Here is a 14,650-nt window from a genome sequence, read left to right as displayed (position 1 = left end):
TCCAGTTCATCTAGTCTGACCTCCTCTATATGACAGGCCACCAACACCACCCAGCACCCGCACACTAAACCTGTGTCCCTCACAGCCACGTCGTTTTGTGGGGAGAGGATGGCGGGTTAAGTTTGCGTCACTAGAAAATGCAGCTTAGCCATGTTTCTGTCTCATCCCACAACAACTCCCATCCCAAACCTGACTACCCAATCAGGTTTTGATCCATAGTCAATTGGCTTCTCTCTTAGACGAGGAAAGAGCCTTATGGGGCCCAACATCTCAATGACATCCATTTATTCTATTTCACTGGACAACCAAGCATCCATTACACTGATGAACTATAAAAGATGAGAATTTGACCACTGCTTATACCAGCTTCACTGTGCAAGACGCTCAGTCATCTTCCCTCCAAAGTAGCAAGACTGTTAGACATCAGCAACTGGTGGGTTTTTGAAGCAGTGCAAGATGGAGTTTTTTGGCTACATGGTTCCTGCTGAAAGAGTATTGGCAGTTGCTCCGCCATGTTCCCGGTATACCACTTGACTCTGTAAACCTAGTGTAATGGAAGCTCTTCCAAACAGATTGCTGAATTGACTGACTGTTCTTAACCCTTCCATTGCTTGGACACTTGACTCTTTGAGAGATGGACCTGAGCTGTGAAGTTTGGAGCCAGATCTGAACATTTCCCTACATTTCACTTATGATCTATAAAACATGAGAATTTGACCATTGTTTATACCAACTTCAGTGTCCAAGATGTGTCCCAACAGCATGTGCTCTAATGCTTTGTCCACTCTAGTTTTAAATGTCCCAAATACTAAGGTTTCCATTTTATCCCTGAGGAAACTATTCCATCATCCTGCTGATATCATCATGATGGATTTGGCCCTAGTTTTGTAATTAACACAATGTCGGCTATTTGCCCATAAAATATCAGAGATGGTCAGAAGATATCATTGTTGCTTTGCAAGATATGCCTGGCTTTCCACCTGTCTTGCATCTGGTCACCCTAGAGTCACTTGTCTATTTTTAACCACAGAAAATGTCCTTCTCTCTTCAAGGTCATGGAACATCTTTTTCTACACTGAAAAAGACTTTTAACAGAACTGTAGAACATCTGGATTTGATGACCAGAGTTTGCCTCTTCCTCCTTACTGTTTGCTTCCTCAATTTATCATGCACTGTTTAAGGCTCTAGCAATTATACTTCCGCAATGCATTAGAGGCCTTATTATTTTGTCATTGATCATGAGTACCTTGGCTTCTTTGTCTCTTTGGCTGGTTTCCAAAACTATGTTGACCTCACTTCCTAGAAACATACCCTTTCCAAGCCCTTGACATCATGCAACCTAAAATAGCATTTTTATTTCTATGAGAAAAAACCAGAAACTTCTTTAAAGCTGTTAAAATCCCATGACGCAAAAGCTATTTGGCTCCTGGGTCTCTGGACAAAACCAAAGTGAACCAAGTTCAGAAAAAATCCTTTCTTCCTGATGTCGGCGCTTTCTTCTCTGTGGTAAAACAAACTTTCACATGTATCCTGGGATCATGTAAACATCAAAGCTCTCCAAGGCTAATCAGAAGGTTACAAGTTCATTGACTTGGATCCTGCTACTGAACTAGTCGTGTATTTATGATAATGCCCACAGATTATTGCCCAGTAACTCCTCTGCTGCCAAACCATTTTGCAGGTCAGGGTTTTGGATGTGCGGCTAACATGACAATGGGTGCGAGCGTGCAAACTCAATGGGGGAAAATACTCTGTTTTCTTTTAGTTAAACACTATTAAAAAGGACAGAGTCTGGGACACACATACACAAGTCCCATAAAGGTGCCACTTTGTGCCCCGTGGATTCCCATCCATTCCAGAAGATTAGCACATGTCTAGATTTGTTTGTTATCGGTTTTAATTTTTCTTCTAATCCATGGTTTATGCTAGTTCATTGCATGCCTTCTTGGAGGGCATTCTACACATGCAGTACTCTCTGTGGGAAAGGCTTTGGACTAAATTCTCAGTGCACTGAATTTTTGCTTATTTTGTCAGTCTTCCAGTCCTCTGAATTTATCATTAACGCAAAGAACTTTTCTACTTGTTCCCTCACTATGCTTCCCATCTTCTGTCACAGCTTCCTCAAACCCCTTCTTCTCTACCAGGTCTAGTCCTGTCTTTTCCTGCCATTCTGCTAATGCTCCTTTCAACACATTCCTAGAATGTTAGACCCTTGTCATCTCTGATGCCTTTGACATTCTAATTGAAAGGAGACCTAACGGAGCCTTTACAGAGCAGTAAAGTATTTTTCTTTTCAAATTACATTCCATGTCCCAGTTTACATAATCAAACCCAGAGATTTGCAGGAAGAGGGGCTTGTGATCTGAGTCAGTGTAAATCATAAAATTACGCAGGACTGAGATGGTGGCACTTAACTAATGCCTAGGTGACATCTTAGTGGCAATTGAGTTCCTGGACGTGCTATCTTTCAGACCAGATCCAAAATTGAGTTCTTGGGTGCTTGTAACCTTCAACTTCCTCATGACATTCTTCACCAGTCCTCCTGGTTCAGATCTAGCGCGGACAACCACATTCTTCCCACTACAACTTTCCTGGCTGTTTCTACTGGATAGTACTCTTTTCTACTTCCTGTCCTTATATAGTATTCTTCTGTACTTGACTATACATAAAGAGCAAAGCTATAATCCCCAGCCCGGTGGCTGTATCTCAGAGATACGTGAAATCTTTCCTGGCTAAACACTTTGGAAAGAGTGTGGGAGGAAAGGTGTTCTAGCAATGTGATATTTTTATTATCACAATTACATGTCAATTTCTGACTTACTATATATTTAAACAGGCAACTAGCAAGCTTTTTTTAAGCTTGTTAAGCAAATCTTGCCCTAGTAGATGAATAGAGTAAACAGAAAATTGGCATGTGATTGTAATATGACTTTATCCATATATCTATATAAATATATAAACAGCTGAAATATTTGCATGAGGTTCTTCTGATGAGTTAATTGACTGATAATTCTCCAAATGAAGTTATGCTTAGGATTCTGCAGGGACAATCTTATTTAACCATGTGCCACATCAGAGAGGAAACCAAAACTGACACCAACTTCAAATTCATCTGTTTTTTTCCTAACGCTGCCTCTGATCACAAAGGTAAAAAACAAAAACAAAACCCACCAGTAACTAACATCAACAAAACAGGCAGCTCTCCACCAACGTCCCCGAACTCCAGAACAAATCTTTAATTCCCATTTTCTTTCTTTATTGAACTGGATAGACATAATAAATAAAAATGGAACCTAGACCCGCCCCCTCAAAATTGAAAACTCTCTTTCTAGGTGGAAGTTTAGCATTACCGAGCATATTATTATATATTCTAGTGATCCTGCTAGGAATATTCTTTGAATATGCGCTAACCACTTGAAAAGTACTTGAGTAAAAAGTCAAAAAATGACTCTGCACTGACCTTCACCAAGCCACCAACAAACAAGTGGAGCCCATTTTATAATTTCTTAGGGATTTGAAAAGATGTTTGCACCTGTCCCCATATAGAGATTGAGCCGTAAGAGCAATGGGAAACTGTACAAAGCCCGTATTGTCGGTGGATTTTAGATACATGCTATCTCTAAGTGGTGACAAAGAATGTCCCCTTGCATATCTGTCCATTAGGGGGTTTTGTGTATGTGTGCGCCATTTAACCTCTGTCCATCCACATCAGCTCTGCAGCTGTTCACAGAGCTACAAAAACCAGCCACCCGCATGGTTCATTTCCACAATCACTGTTCACCAATCATATCCTACTTGCAGAAAAGAAGGGGAAAATCTATTTTGTTATGTTGAGCCATAACAGAACATATGTAATAATAAATGCTCTTAGCTTTTCATCTGTAGATCTCGAGACTTTACAAAGGTGGCCAAGCATCATCCCCATTTTACAGGAAAAAACCATGAGAGGTTAAGTGACTTTCCCAAGGTTGCAGAGCAAGTTGGTGCCAGAAATGGGAATGCAACCCAAGTCTCCTGACTCCTAGCCTGGTGCCCTACCCACTGCACCATAATGTTACCTCTTAAGTACGACACTGGATACATTTAATCAAAGTGTCCAACTAATGCAAGTGACATTTCTATCCCATGTGCTGGCAGAGTATTTCCCTGTTGTTTATAAGGACTACACGTAATTCCAACCTTCCTAATTCATGGAATATGAGTCTCTTAAATGACCATGGGGACCCAGTCATTTCAATACAGCCACCTGGTCTTGTGGGGACATAAGGGAAAGTGGAATACTCACATCTGCATAAATCTTGGTACCAAAGACCGGTGCCCAGTGTGCTGGCTCAGCTTTACAGTGGGCTGGACAGTAAGCCCTGAAAAACAATGTATTCATATCTATTCACTGCATTAAGAAGCAAGAGGAAAACAAGCTGTATTCTTAGGTCCTTGGAAGCTTTCAAGTGCCTGCATCTGGTTTGCAGGCAGCAGCAGCAGCTGACTGATTTTTTTTCCTCTCTGAGGAAATTTGGTAGTGACTACACAACTGCAAATGAAGCTCTTTTAGGCCACTGAGACAGGAGCTAAGCAAGGTTTTTGAGCCCAATTCTCCAAGCGTCACCTCCATCCCTGTGCACAGCTCTGCCCACTCACTCGTTTGCAGCTGGAGTTTTTTGCCCATCATCATTCATGCGTGCAGCTGAGGGAATTTACGTGAGCAAAGCTCAGTCACATGCTAGGCTCAAGAGGTTTATGTGTGTAAATTTCACCATTTGGATGTACACATGATCGTGTCCCAAACCTGCACACACAAGGGAATGAGCAAAGCGTGCAAAGTTGCACATGCGTACGTTGAGGCCGGTTTGAGGGGATCCTTTATTCGGACCCTCTCATATTACTGAAGCATGTAGAAAACTCAGTAAGAAACCAACAAAAATATGGATGTTAAATCCTGGTATTTGTTTGCATGACGGTGTTGAGGGGATGCCCTTATGACAAACGTTTGTGAAAGTGGGCAGTTTTGTTTATTTATTCATTTAAGCTCTACCCAGTTACTCTAACGTATTCTATATCTTTAGTTTATAATCTTCAAATTTGAAAAATTCAGTGTCTCCAGTCCTTCAGCTTTTCTTTCCCTTAACCCCGTACAGGTCTAGGTTTCAAAGGAAATAGTATTGAAGTTGAGTTACGCAGCTTACCTTGGGCAATGAGTTGCTGGCTTTTTGAACGGACACAGTTCAGCTACGGTGGTGTAACAATCCAACGTCTGCACTGTGGAAATCAATACGGAGAGAGAAATTACAAGGCCAAATAGCTGGTTCTCCTGCAGTAAACAGAAGTCTTGCATCACGTCTGACAGGACGCATGTCCCGCTGATGCAGCCAGAAGAATAACTTCAGTGTCTTCATTAAGAACAGCTTGCACCGCAGAGATATTTTTATTAGGATTTATGCTGAAGTTCTATTAAATTGCTAGGAAATCCTTTTCCAAGGACCATGGCTTCTTAAAGAAAATAATATCTGAGAAATGGAGTTGTGTAATTCTGTTACAGATCTTTTTTGACTATGTAGGGGTTTCCCTGGCAGGTGTTTTAGAACAAATTCTGAGTCTAAATAACTTGACGGTGTTGCTTTTAACTCTCCACTTGCCAACGCTAGGGGATTCACCCGAGAGCCACTCAAGGTAACACAAGTCAAAATTAGGTTTTATTTAGACTGAGGTATTATTCAAATGGATTGGAAAATGGGGGAAATGTTTTGGATAATATTTCTTTTGTTTTTCCTGACCTGCTCTAGTTATAAATAGGAAGATGGTCTCTTTGCTACACAATGTTTTGACCATTTAAGTTTAAAAAAAAAAAAGAACGTGGCTATGGAATGATGATGTCAACGTATCACAATAAAAAACTAGCACCATTGACTTCTTCTCAACATTATCATGATAAAAAGGGCATTTCAACTCACCTGTGACTTTGGAAACCGTGAATGCATTTGAAGGTTTATGTTTGCTGAAAAGCAAAAAAAAAGAAACGGGTATAAATATTTCATTGACCTTTGAAAAACAAATGCCCTGGAATTACTCTAAGATCTACTGCTTGTAAACAATGGCATATGTGGGACAGCAAATTATTGTACAAGCCATGGTCCTTCACACATGGAGATATATTTTCTCAGAGAAGAATTACCTTAAAGACTCAATGCCATTTCTTGTAGACTTGACAAAAAGGGGTGATCTCCCTTTTCTAGTGATGTCAACCAGACCTCCTTTATCATCTAGGACACCATAATGAATTGCAGCGCGACATATGCTGGATGACTGGAAAGTACATAACAAATAGTACACTTTAATACCAATGTTTCCTAAATAGTTCTAAGCCAAAAAGAACCATTTAATAAACATACATGTACAAGAAATACTTAAAGGCCAATAGACGTTTACACACACTTACGTTTATTGAACAAATGCCACATCGGCTCAACCCGCTTAATTTTATTGATACAAAAGATGGGCATTTATTTTTATTCTAAGACTTATTTGATTTAAGGACTAACATGGATTTTTTTTAAATGATCAAATATAGAATTTAAATGTAAACTATAAGGAGAGCTTGTTGGAAATATGTTTGGATTTTTTTCCTGAAAAAAATTCTGAGTTTTCACCAAAAACATCAAATCTGAAACATTTCAGCTAAAAACCCCTTGGTGAGGAGAGGTGTACATCACGGCAGCTGAATGGCTGTGATGCATCATGGGAGATGTAGGCCGGTGGGAAGCTCAACCCACAGAATAAGATTAGGGCACAAAGCAACTGAACTACGGCTCCCATGAGGAATCTGCAGCAGCATTTCAGATTCAACATATCTGGGGCTTTTTTTTCCCCCCACGAAAAAAATCAAAATTTTCATCAGAAAGGAGACACATTTTGTTAACACAAAATCGTTTAATCAAACCTCCAGTTTTCCATTAAAAAACAGGTTTGACAGGAAATTGGAGACCTGCCTTAATTATAAACTATTTTGATAATTCAAGATTCAATGAGCCATCCTAAAAATAAATATCCAGCATCCTGTGAACCATCCTGAGAAGCAATTCTCATATAAAGTTTCTCTTCCATCCCAATAGCTCCCTGTACTGTGGGATAGATCCTGAAAGATGCCGTGCATTCCTGTGAAGTACCAGGGCTGGCAACTTCTGTTGAGTTTAGTGAACATAGAGGGTACTCAGAACCAAAATCACGCTCTGAGTGGATACTCTTCACAGCAATGATTTTATCCCATAGATGGGGAAAACGCAGATTACTTTGTTATATAAATTAATACAGTTCACAGCACCAACGTGGGAGGGCAGAAAATCTAGCTTCCATTAGAACTGCCAGCATTTTCAGTTTCTATTACTACCATTAAAACCCCAATAAATGACATCTATAAGCCATAGCAAAGTACTTACACTCTCATAATAGAACGTTCCAAAGATTTTTGCCTTACTGTTCACACAGCCAGCTGGGCACAAATACCTAGTTAAAGATATATATATTTGTGGTGGTGAGTGAGCAGTGGAAGACTTTTATGACATTTAATTTAGTAGCGATCCCATTAGTGTCATTTAACTACTTCATTTGAAACCAGCCTCGCAAAATAGCCACATTTTCAAATACCTTTTCCCTTAAGGGGGAGATCAATATTTAGATTCTGTGGGTTTATTTTTTCCCAAGTGATATACTTTAGGGTACTTTACTGAAACCTTAACCAGAGCGCTTAACCAGCTGGGTGGGGAGAAGCTTTGAATTAATGATCTAAGGCTGGACAGGAACGTAACATGAGAGGGGTACAAAATGACTTTCTTAAGGTTTACTAAATGGGTCTGGCCACCTGGGAGTTGTGGGTTATCGTAGCCATTCACCATTTCAAGCATGAAATAAACTGAGCCACTTTACTGCCAAACTTGGCTGAATAATTTGCATGAAGAGGAATGAAAGACTTTTTTTCAAAGGGATTGAGGCAGCATTTGGATTCTAGTCACAATAAACAGAATACAGCCTGCTCCATGTTTGCAAAAGCCAGCCAGACTTAAAGGCAGCCATTCCCATGTCCACTGCAGCAGAAATCAACAAAACCCTACCTGTTGCATGTTGATCCTTTGCATTTGTCCCTCATTTTGGTGTCGCACTTTATGACTTGTGCTGGAAAAGCAAAGAAAAAAAGGGAGATGTAAGGGACTAGAATGCAAGGGGAAAAGTGCCGTAGACATAAGTGGGCGACTGCATTATAGTGATAACTCAGGTACCTGACACCAGAAGACTTCAATTTACGGCCGAAAGTAGGGTGCCCAGATAGCAAGTGTGAAAAATCGGGACAAAGGGTGGGGGGGGTAACAGGCGTCTACATAAGAAAAAGCCCCAAAATCGGGACTCGCCCTAAAAAATCAGGACATCTGGTCACCCTGGCCTAAAGACAGTACCCAGCGCTCCCACCAGCCACAGCAGATAGACCTGAGAAGGATATGCTCACTCCCCTCAGCTCACTCGCTCAACTGTAATTTAAAGGGTGATCTGCTGTATTATAGTGATAACTCAGGTACATTACATTGCCTTCAGAGCACCCGGCCAGCAGCCGCTGTTCTTTGTCCACCCAGCTCTGAAGGGCTCTGGCTGTCTGCCATGCACAGGGCCACGGCATGCACAGCTCATTCCCTCCCCTCCCCCATAATAACCTCGCGACCTCTTGGGGGTTCCCGACCCCCAGTTTGAGAACCCCTGCTCTAGGAGATCTCCTGTGTGGGAAGATTGAATTCTGATCACAGAATGACTGAACATTAGTGACCTTCTAGCTCAGAACAATATGCCAGAAGCAGTTTTAGACCAGCCGTTTTAGCCATTCCTTTTATCACACAGGTGTCTTTGTAAATAGCAACTTGGAGAAAACACTTGACATCAGAAGGCTTCAATTTACATCCTAAAGACAGTACCCAGTGCTCCAATCATCCACTTAATTACAGACTATCTACATTCCAGTAGACAGACTTGAGAAGGATATGCTCACTCCCCTCGGCTGGCTTGCAGTAGATCACTCTTTAAATTACAATGATTAGAAACCCTTTAAAGAGATACTATCAGCTCCAATGAGTATTTCAGAGGACCTCACCAAGAAGAGCCGGCCCCCTTCTTCCCTCTGGACAAAACCCAGAAAGGACATCAAGGTGATGAACACTGAATTTAGAATAGTTAAAACCAGTAAAATAGTAAATCACAGCCAAGATTTTCTAAAGGTGCTACTGGAAGGTTGTCAGATACTACGATGATCAGTGTGATAGAAGAACCAAAACAGACGAGACTAGACTAACTGGTGATTCTGGGTGCCTCGATTCTTGGGTGTCCAACCTGAGATGCCTTAAAGGGGTCTACTTTCCAGGGGTGGGTACTCAACACTATCTGAACTATCAGGCCTCAAGTTGGACACACAAAAATTAAGGCATCCAAAAAATGCTAATCACTTTCGAAAATCCTGACCCACATTTCTACTTGGGTTCTTTTATAATTAACAGCGCATCTATACGCCCTCCCTCCCACTTGCAAAAAAAAAAAATCCAATTATTTTAACTGGCCCTCAACAAAGGTCTCCGCTGGAGGCTTCTTGGCATCTCATTCCACACTCCTACAGGGGTATTTATAGGATCTGGAAGACAAAGAAGCTCACTTACTCATGAAACTGTCCGTGGTTGTGGTGATTTTCTTGGTCTTGGTTGGTTTGGTTGGTTTGGGCACCCGTTCTTGCACCCACGTGTGTTTCTCCTCTGTAATTTGTGGGCTCTCCACTTCGTTAGTCTCATCCAGCTCAGGTTTTTTTGCGTAATGGTCATCTTATTGTGGGGGAGGTAAAACAATATCCTGGTGTTAATGGTGAGGTTAGACAAGCTGCAAGAGGACTGACATTTTGTAGAAGATTCTCTTTGGTTTGACACAGATCTGCTTTCTAAACGGTTGGAAACTCAACAAAATGCAAGTTAAATACAGAAGGGGCCGCTCTCCTAGGACGGGTAAAGTACCAGGAAAGGAAACCTGGTTTCAGAGCATTCATTTACTCTGCATCTAAATCACCGCTTAAAGAACTAAGCAGTAATGGGTTGAAATGATCTGTTACCATGCTGCTGAGTGTATGCTGATATTTTATTTATCGTGCCATTTACCAATACAGCTTTCACTCAGGAGAGGAAAAGGTCAGTCCTCCAAGACAGTCAGGTGTATTCACTGGAGACATGTCAAGAGAGGATCCTAACCAGTTAAATGGTCAGGTGGCTAAGACCCTCCAGTTCTCACGCAGGTTATCTTCCTCAGAACTACCTTCCCCGTCCTTATCACAGCTTCATTCGGTCCACTCTGAAATGAAGGTCTTGGTAGAGTATCATCATTTCTAGGTCAAATCAAGCTACCCAGCATGCACTACTCATTTCTCCTTACCGTGCTGCGAAGTTAATGCTCCTGTGCTGGCTGAGGGTATATCTACACTGCAATCAGACACGCGCGGCTGGCCCATGCCAGCTGACTGAGGCGTGCAGGGCTTGGGCCGTGGCGCTGTTTAATTGCAGTGTAGACTTCTGGGCTTTAGGACCGTATGGGGAGAGGGTGCCAGTACTTGGGTCTGCCCCCTGAGCCTGGAAATCTACAGCAACAATTAAACAGTCCCCCCAGCCCAAGCACTGCAAACCCCAATTACCTGCCGTGGGCCAGGGGCGGGATTTTAATCGCAGCGTAGACATAGTCCATAGCTCGGGAAAAGATTCCAAAGTGGTGTCAGCTAAATCCACTCCACTTAGCCAGTCCTAGATGAAACCTCACTTTGCTGACATCCTCCAGCAACGAAAGAGGAATGCTACTGACTAACAGATGACTCAGGGCTGATCTCTGAGAGGAATTTCTCCCCCCAGCTGTACGGCCAGGACTCTCATTCCACTCTCTCTCGTCTATTCCATATGGAAATAGATAGCACACCTGCACTCTATTTGCTTCCTCAGTGCTCAGACTACTAAAAATGAAGCACCAAATTGATTTTGGCCCAAAATCTTTGCTGCTGAACAAATCTCCAGGGAATGTGGCTGCCTCTATGAAAACAGGCTCACTCCTTCACAGAGGAAAAGGCTTATGTAGGTAAAGAAAAAAAGATACCATCAAACACACAGCTCCAGTAAGTTCTGTTTTAAATTATATGAGCAATTTCACTGGTGGTTTTAGAATTAATAATAGTTTTCAACTCACTATATACAGCACCATTTATTCCGGAGGATCCATTAAACCACAGCACCTCTCTGAGGTAGAAATTCCTATATTCATTTTATAGATGGAGAAACTGAGGCACAGAGAGGTGACAGGATCCGTTCAAAGCCGCACAACGAGCAGGGCATAAAACCCACAACGCCTCTCCTAAGCACCAGAGAACATTCCCTTCCAAGCAAACCCAATGAAGATGGGATTGCTTACACAAACAACATACACAAACCTAAATGCAGGGGGCCAAACTGATCTCAGTTACACGGGGGTAACCCAGAGTAACATCCTTGAATTGATGGAGTTATCCTGGACTTACCCCGGGGCAGATAAGCAGAATTTGATCTCTAGGTTTTAGGGAGTTTCCCGGCATTTCTGCTGCAGACATTCTCATGTGCTACCTGCTTCACTTTACGCGGTATGTTTCAGAGGTAACCGTGGTGAATTAATTTTAATTAATGATGTAGGCACCCTGTACTTCTGGGGCCTCGGAACTTAACTGGGAGTTTTACAGTGAGGAAGCTCCTGGGAGAATACAGCTCCCATGATGCCTTCCAGCAGGGCCAGGACTGCAGACATTTGGTTGGGCCAACTCCAGATTTCCAGCTTGATACCTGGGCTGAACTGGTGCACTGAACCCACAGAGCGCTGTCTGCTTCAGATCTTCAGGCACACCCACGCAAGCAAGAGGTTAGGGCTCTGAACTCTAGGGGACTGCACACTCCGGAGGTGGGGTAAATAGTGGCAGTGTAAATGCCAGTTAGACAAGTTTCATTTCTTACTGTATACCATTTTTAGTAATTGATTTTTTCAACTGCCCCCGTGGATTTAAAATAACAGTGATGTTTAATTTCAGTCTGTGATGCCGTATTTTATTAATTTGTTAAGTAAAGGTGTGTTAACTCTAATTTCAGTATATCGGATGTTTAGTTTGCATCATTGCAATTGTTGAGTTAGACTATGTCTCAGATTATTATCATTATTAGACTAGGTTTAGTCCTGGAAGCTCCCAAGGCCCGCTATTGAGCGTGTGCAGGGGCCAGCCCGGTGGAGGCACCGCCAATTTTAAATTCCTTTAGAAGTAAACAGACTGCAGCAGAGGGGTGGATGGAGGATTCCCACCTATCCTACATCATCACTGGGATACTCAGGATCTCCTTTGTTGTTAGCAACCTTAGGCGCCTTGCACACCGGTGAGTGTTGCCTGTTCCCAAGTAACCCAGAAAAAGAAAGGGGGTTACAATTCATTAAGCTTTTCATTAAGTTTCCAGGAAAATTTCTTTAACAGTTTTTCCATATCACAGGGAAAGGAACTGGGTGAGATCATTTGCATTTCCCCGTGAGGCTCTGAGCTGAGAGAAATAGCCTATTGATCACCTACCTTTGTAACAGAGGTTGTCCTGGCAGCTTCCTCCATAGCTAGGTGGGCATTCAGAGCAGGGCCTGCCATTTTTATAAGGAGCTTCTCCAATCCAGTTCCCCCTGACAGGGCAGAGGAGAAATGTTTTTCTGTTAAATAGCCTCTATGCTGCTGCTGCCGCCACCCCTCCCATCCCCCTCTTCCCTTACTCTGCTTCCAGGCCTGTGCCTGAATCCCGCACTCCTTATGCCTCAACGCACTGAGGAATTGTGGCAAAGGAACGTTTCCACTGTATCTGTACGTGGCTAGATGGCTGTAAAGGTGGAAAAGGACTGATCTCTCCATGAACAGGGCGCACAGCTTTCTCACGATAACTCAGCAAACGGAACACGGCCCAGTAGCTTCCCTTCTACTTCCCAACTGCTTAGTCACAGACTGGCCTTTGCCTTTGGCTCTCTCGTGTGTGTTCTTCGACGCCATCAGAGCCACAAGTCGACCACTATTCCTTTGCTCTCAAAATCATTCGGACACCTACACCAGCCAGCCTGGAACACGCTTCTTTTCCATTAAAAAGCAGTTCCATTTTCCACCTGGAACTGCTTCCAAACAGAAAAATATAGGGCTAAGCCTGAGACATCAGAAACAGTAGTCATGGTGAGTTCTCTGGACAACTGGCTGATGGCTCCAGACGACTTGTCTGGGAACATTACCCTCACACCCTCCGTTTTCTAATGACTCAAAAACCCCCTTCACTTTTGCTTCTGCTGCCACAGCAGCATCCTCCATACTTGTTGTGGTAATCACTACAGACTGGCCATCTCAGGCAGCTATCTCACACACAACTTGGAAGGGTCGCCACTGTAAGTCTGTTACTCTAAAGCAAACGTTTCACCTCATTTCACTTCTCCAAGGCTTGTTTCATAAGGGTGTTTGTGGAGGGTGGGGGAGGTTGGGAAGGGGTGTATGTACAGACACACACATATATATGATTTTTTTACTTTTAAACTAAAATCCTATGTTGATTCTGTATTCATGCTTGAACACAAATAAATCAACTATGAATTTGTTCTCTCAAGAAATTATCAGCTTTGCAGAAACAAAGACTCCATCGCCTTTCCGATTTTGCAAGTCCCCACCTATGAGACTAGGTGAGGAAAACATCTACTGAAGTCTGAGAGGAGGGATTAAGCAGAAACTCCAAAAGAGCCTTATATTTTAGTATTTGTCCATTCACCAGACCTGAAAGGGTGATACGCAAAGCCGTTCAACCTTCCGCTGAGAGTCTGCAGGACACTTACGGTACAATCCTGCATGACGATGAGTTTCCTCAAAGCCACTCAATTTCTTAGGAGCAAAAGGTACTCAGCATCTCATGGGCAAGGATGGGATTATTGTTGGACTATATACTCATACGATTCCCAACGGATGTCACCATGGACCATGACGACTGCAGTCCCCCCATCTTAATCCTCAGCAGAACCCAATGGGGTTTGTAATCAGAGTGCCTTCATGTATATATTGACTTCTTTCTCTGGATCTCCCAGTGTTGTGTTGTCTTAAGGTTTTAAACATAACTTCCATTTCTATAAGATGATCCGCCCAGGACTGGCTCAATCCTGAATGCTTGAGTTATGTAACTTTTTTAAAAGTAGTTGTAAGCTCTTTGGGGCAGAGACTGTCACTTGTTATGTGTTCGTATAGCACTTAGCACAATGGGGCCCCAACTTGGTTGGCATTTACATACTATCAAAATTTAAATATTTAAAAAACAACCACCACCTTAACCTGATTGAAATCTCTGCACCAGATTCTATATTAGTTAAGCAACTTGCCAGGATGCAGTTTTAAGAGTGCGGGGAGAAAAGAAACATATTGTGTCTTCCTTACTTAGGAGAGTAGTTGCAGACCAGGTAGACGGCATTCTCCCAGATTTCTCCCCAAACACTCATCTGCTTGCAGACGTTTACTGCACAGCCAACCTTGTTTGTTGTGGCCCAAACGATCTGGAAGCACAATACAGGCAAGTTAAAACACAGAATGCCACAAAGA

At 42.5% G+C, this 14,650-nt stretch overlaps 1 protein-coding gene across 1 annotated transcript in view; it reads right to left on the bottom strand.

The window, feature by feature from the left end:
- The window catches only part of CRISPLD2 (cysteine rich secretory protein LCCL domain containing 2), a 36,948-nt gene that overhangs the window by 8,054 nt on the left and 14,244 nt on the right, over positions 1–14,650 (bottom strand). Inside the window, exons 5-13 of the mRNA XM_067540188.1 lie at positions 14,489–14,604; positions 12,623–12,723; positions 9,681–9,839; positions 8,103–8,163; positions 7,431–7,497; positions 6,170–6,300; positions 5,949–5,992; positions 5,184–5,256; positions 4,286–4,361 (exon numbers count right to left, since the gene is read on the bottom strand). Of these exons, the coding sequence (XP_067396289.1) occupies positions 4,286–4,361; positions 5,184–5,256; positions 5,949–5,992; positions 6,170–6,300; positions 7,431–7,497; positions 8,103–8,163; positions 9,681–9,839; positions 12,623–12,723; positions 14,489–14,604 (828 nt within the window). The remainder of the gene's footprint in view (positions 1–4,285; positions 4,362–5,183; positions 5,257–5,948; positions 5,993–6,169; positions 6,301–7,430; positions 7,498–8,102; positions 8,164–9,680; positions 9,840–12,622; positions 12,724–14,488; positions 14,605–14,650) is intronic.

Source organism: Emydura macquarii, unplaced genomic scaffold (genome assembly GCF_026122565.2).
Source record: "Emydura macquarii macquarii isolate MOO-44397 ecotype Brisbane River unplaced genomic scaffold, CSIRO-AGI_Emac_v2 contig_561, whole genome shotgun sequence".
Classification (NCBI taxonomy): Eukaryota; Metazoa; Chordata; order Testudines; family Chelidae; genus Emydura; species Emydura macquarii.
Note: the sequence above shows the minus strand (reverse complement) of the source record. Positions and strands in the feature narration are given on the sequence as shown.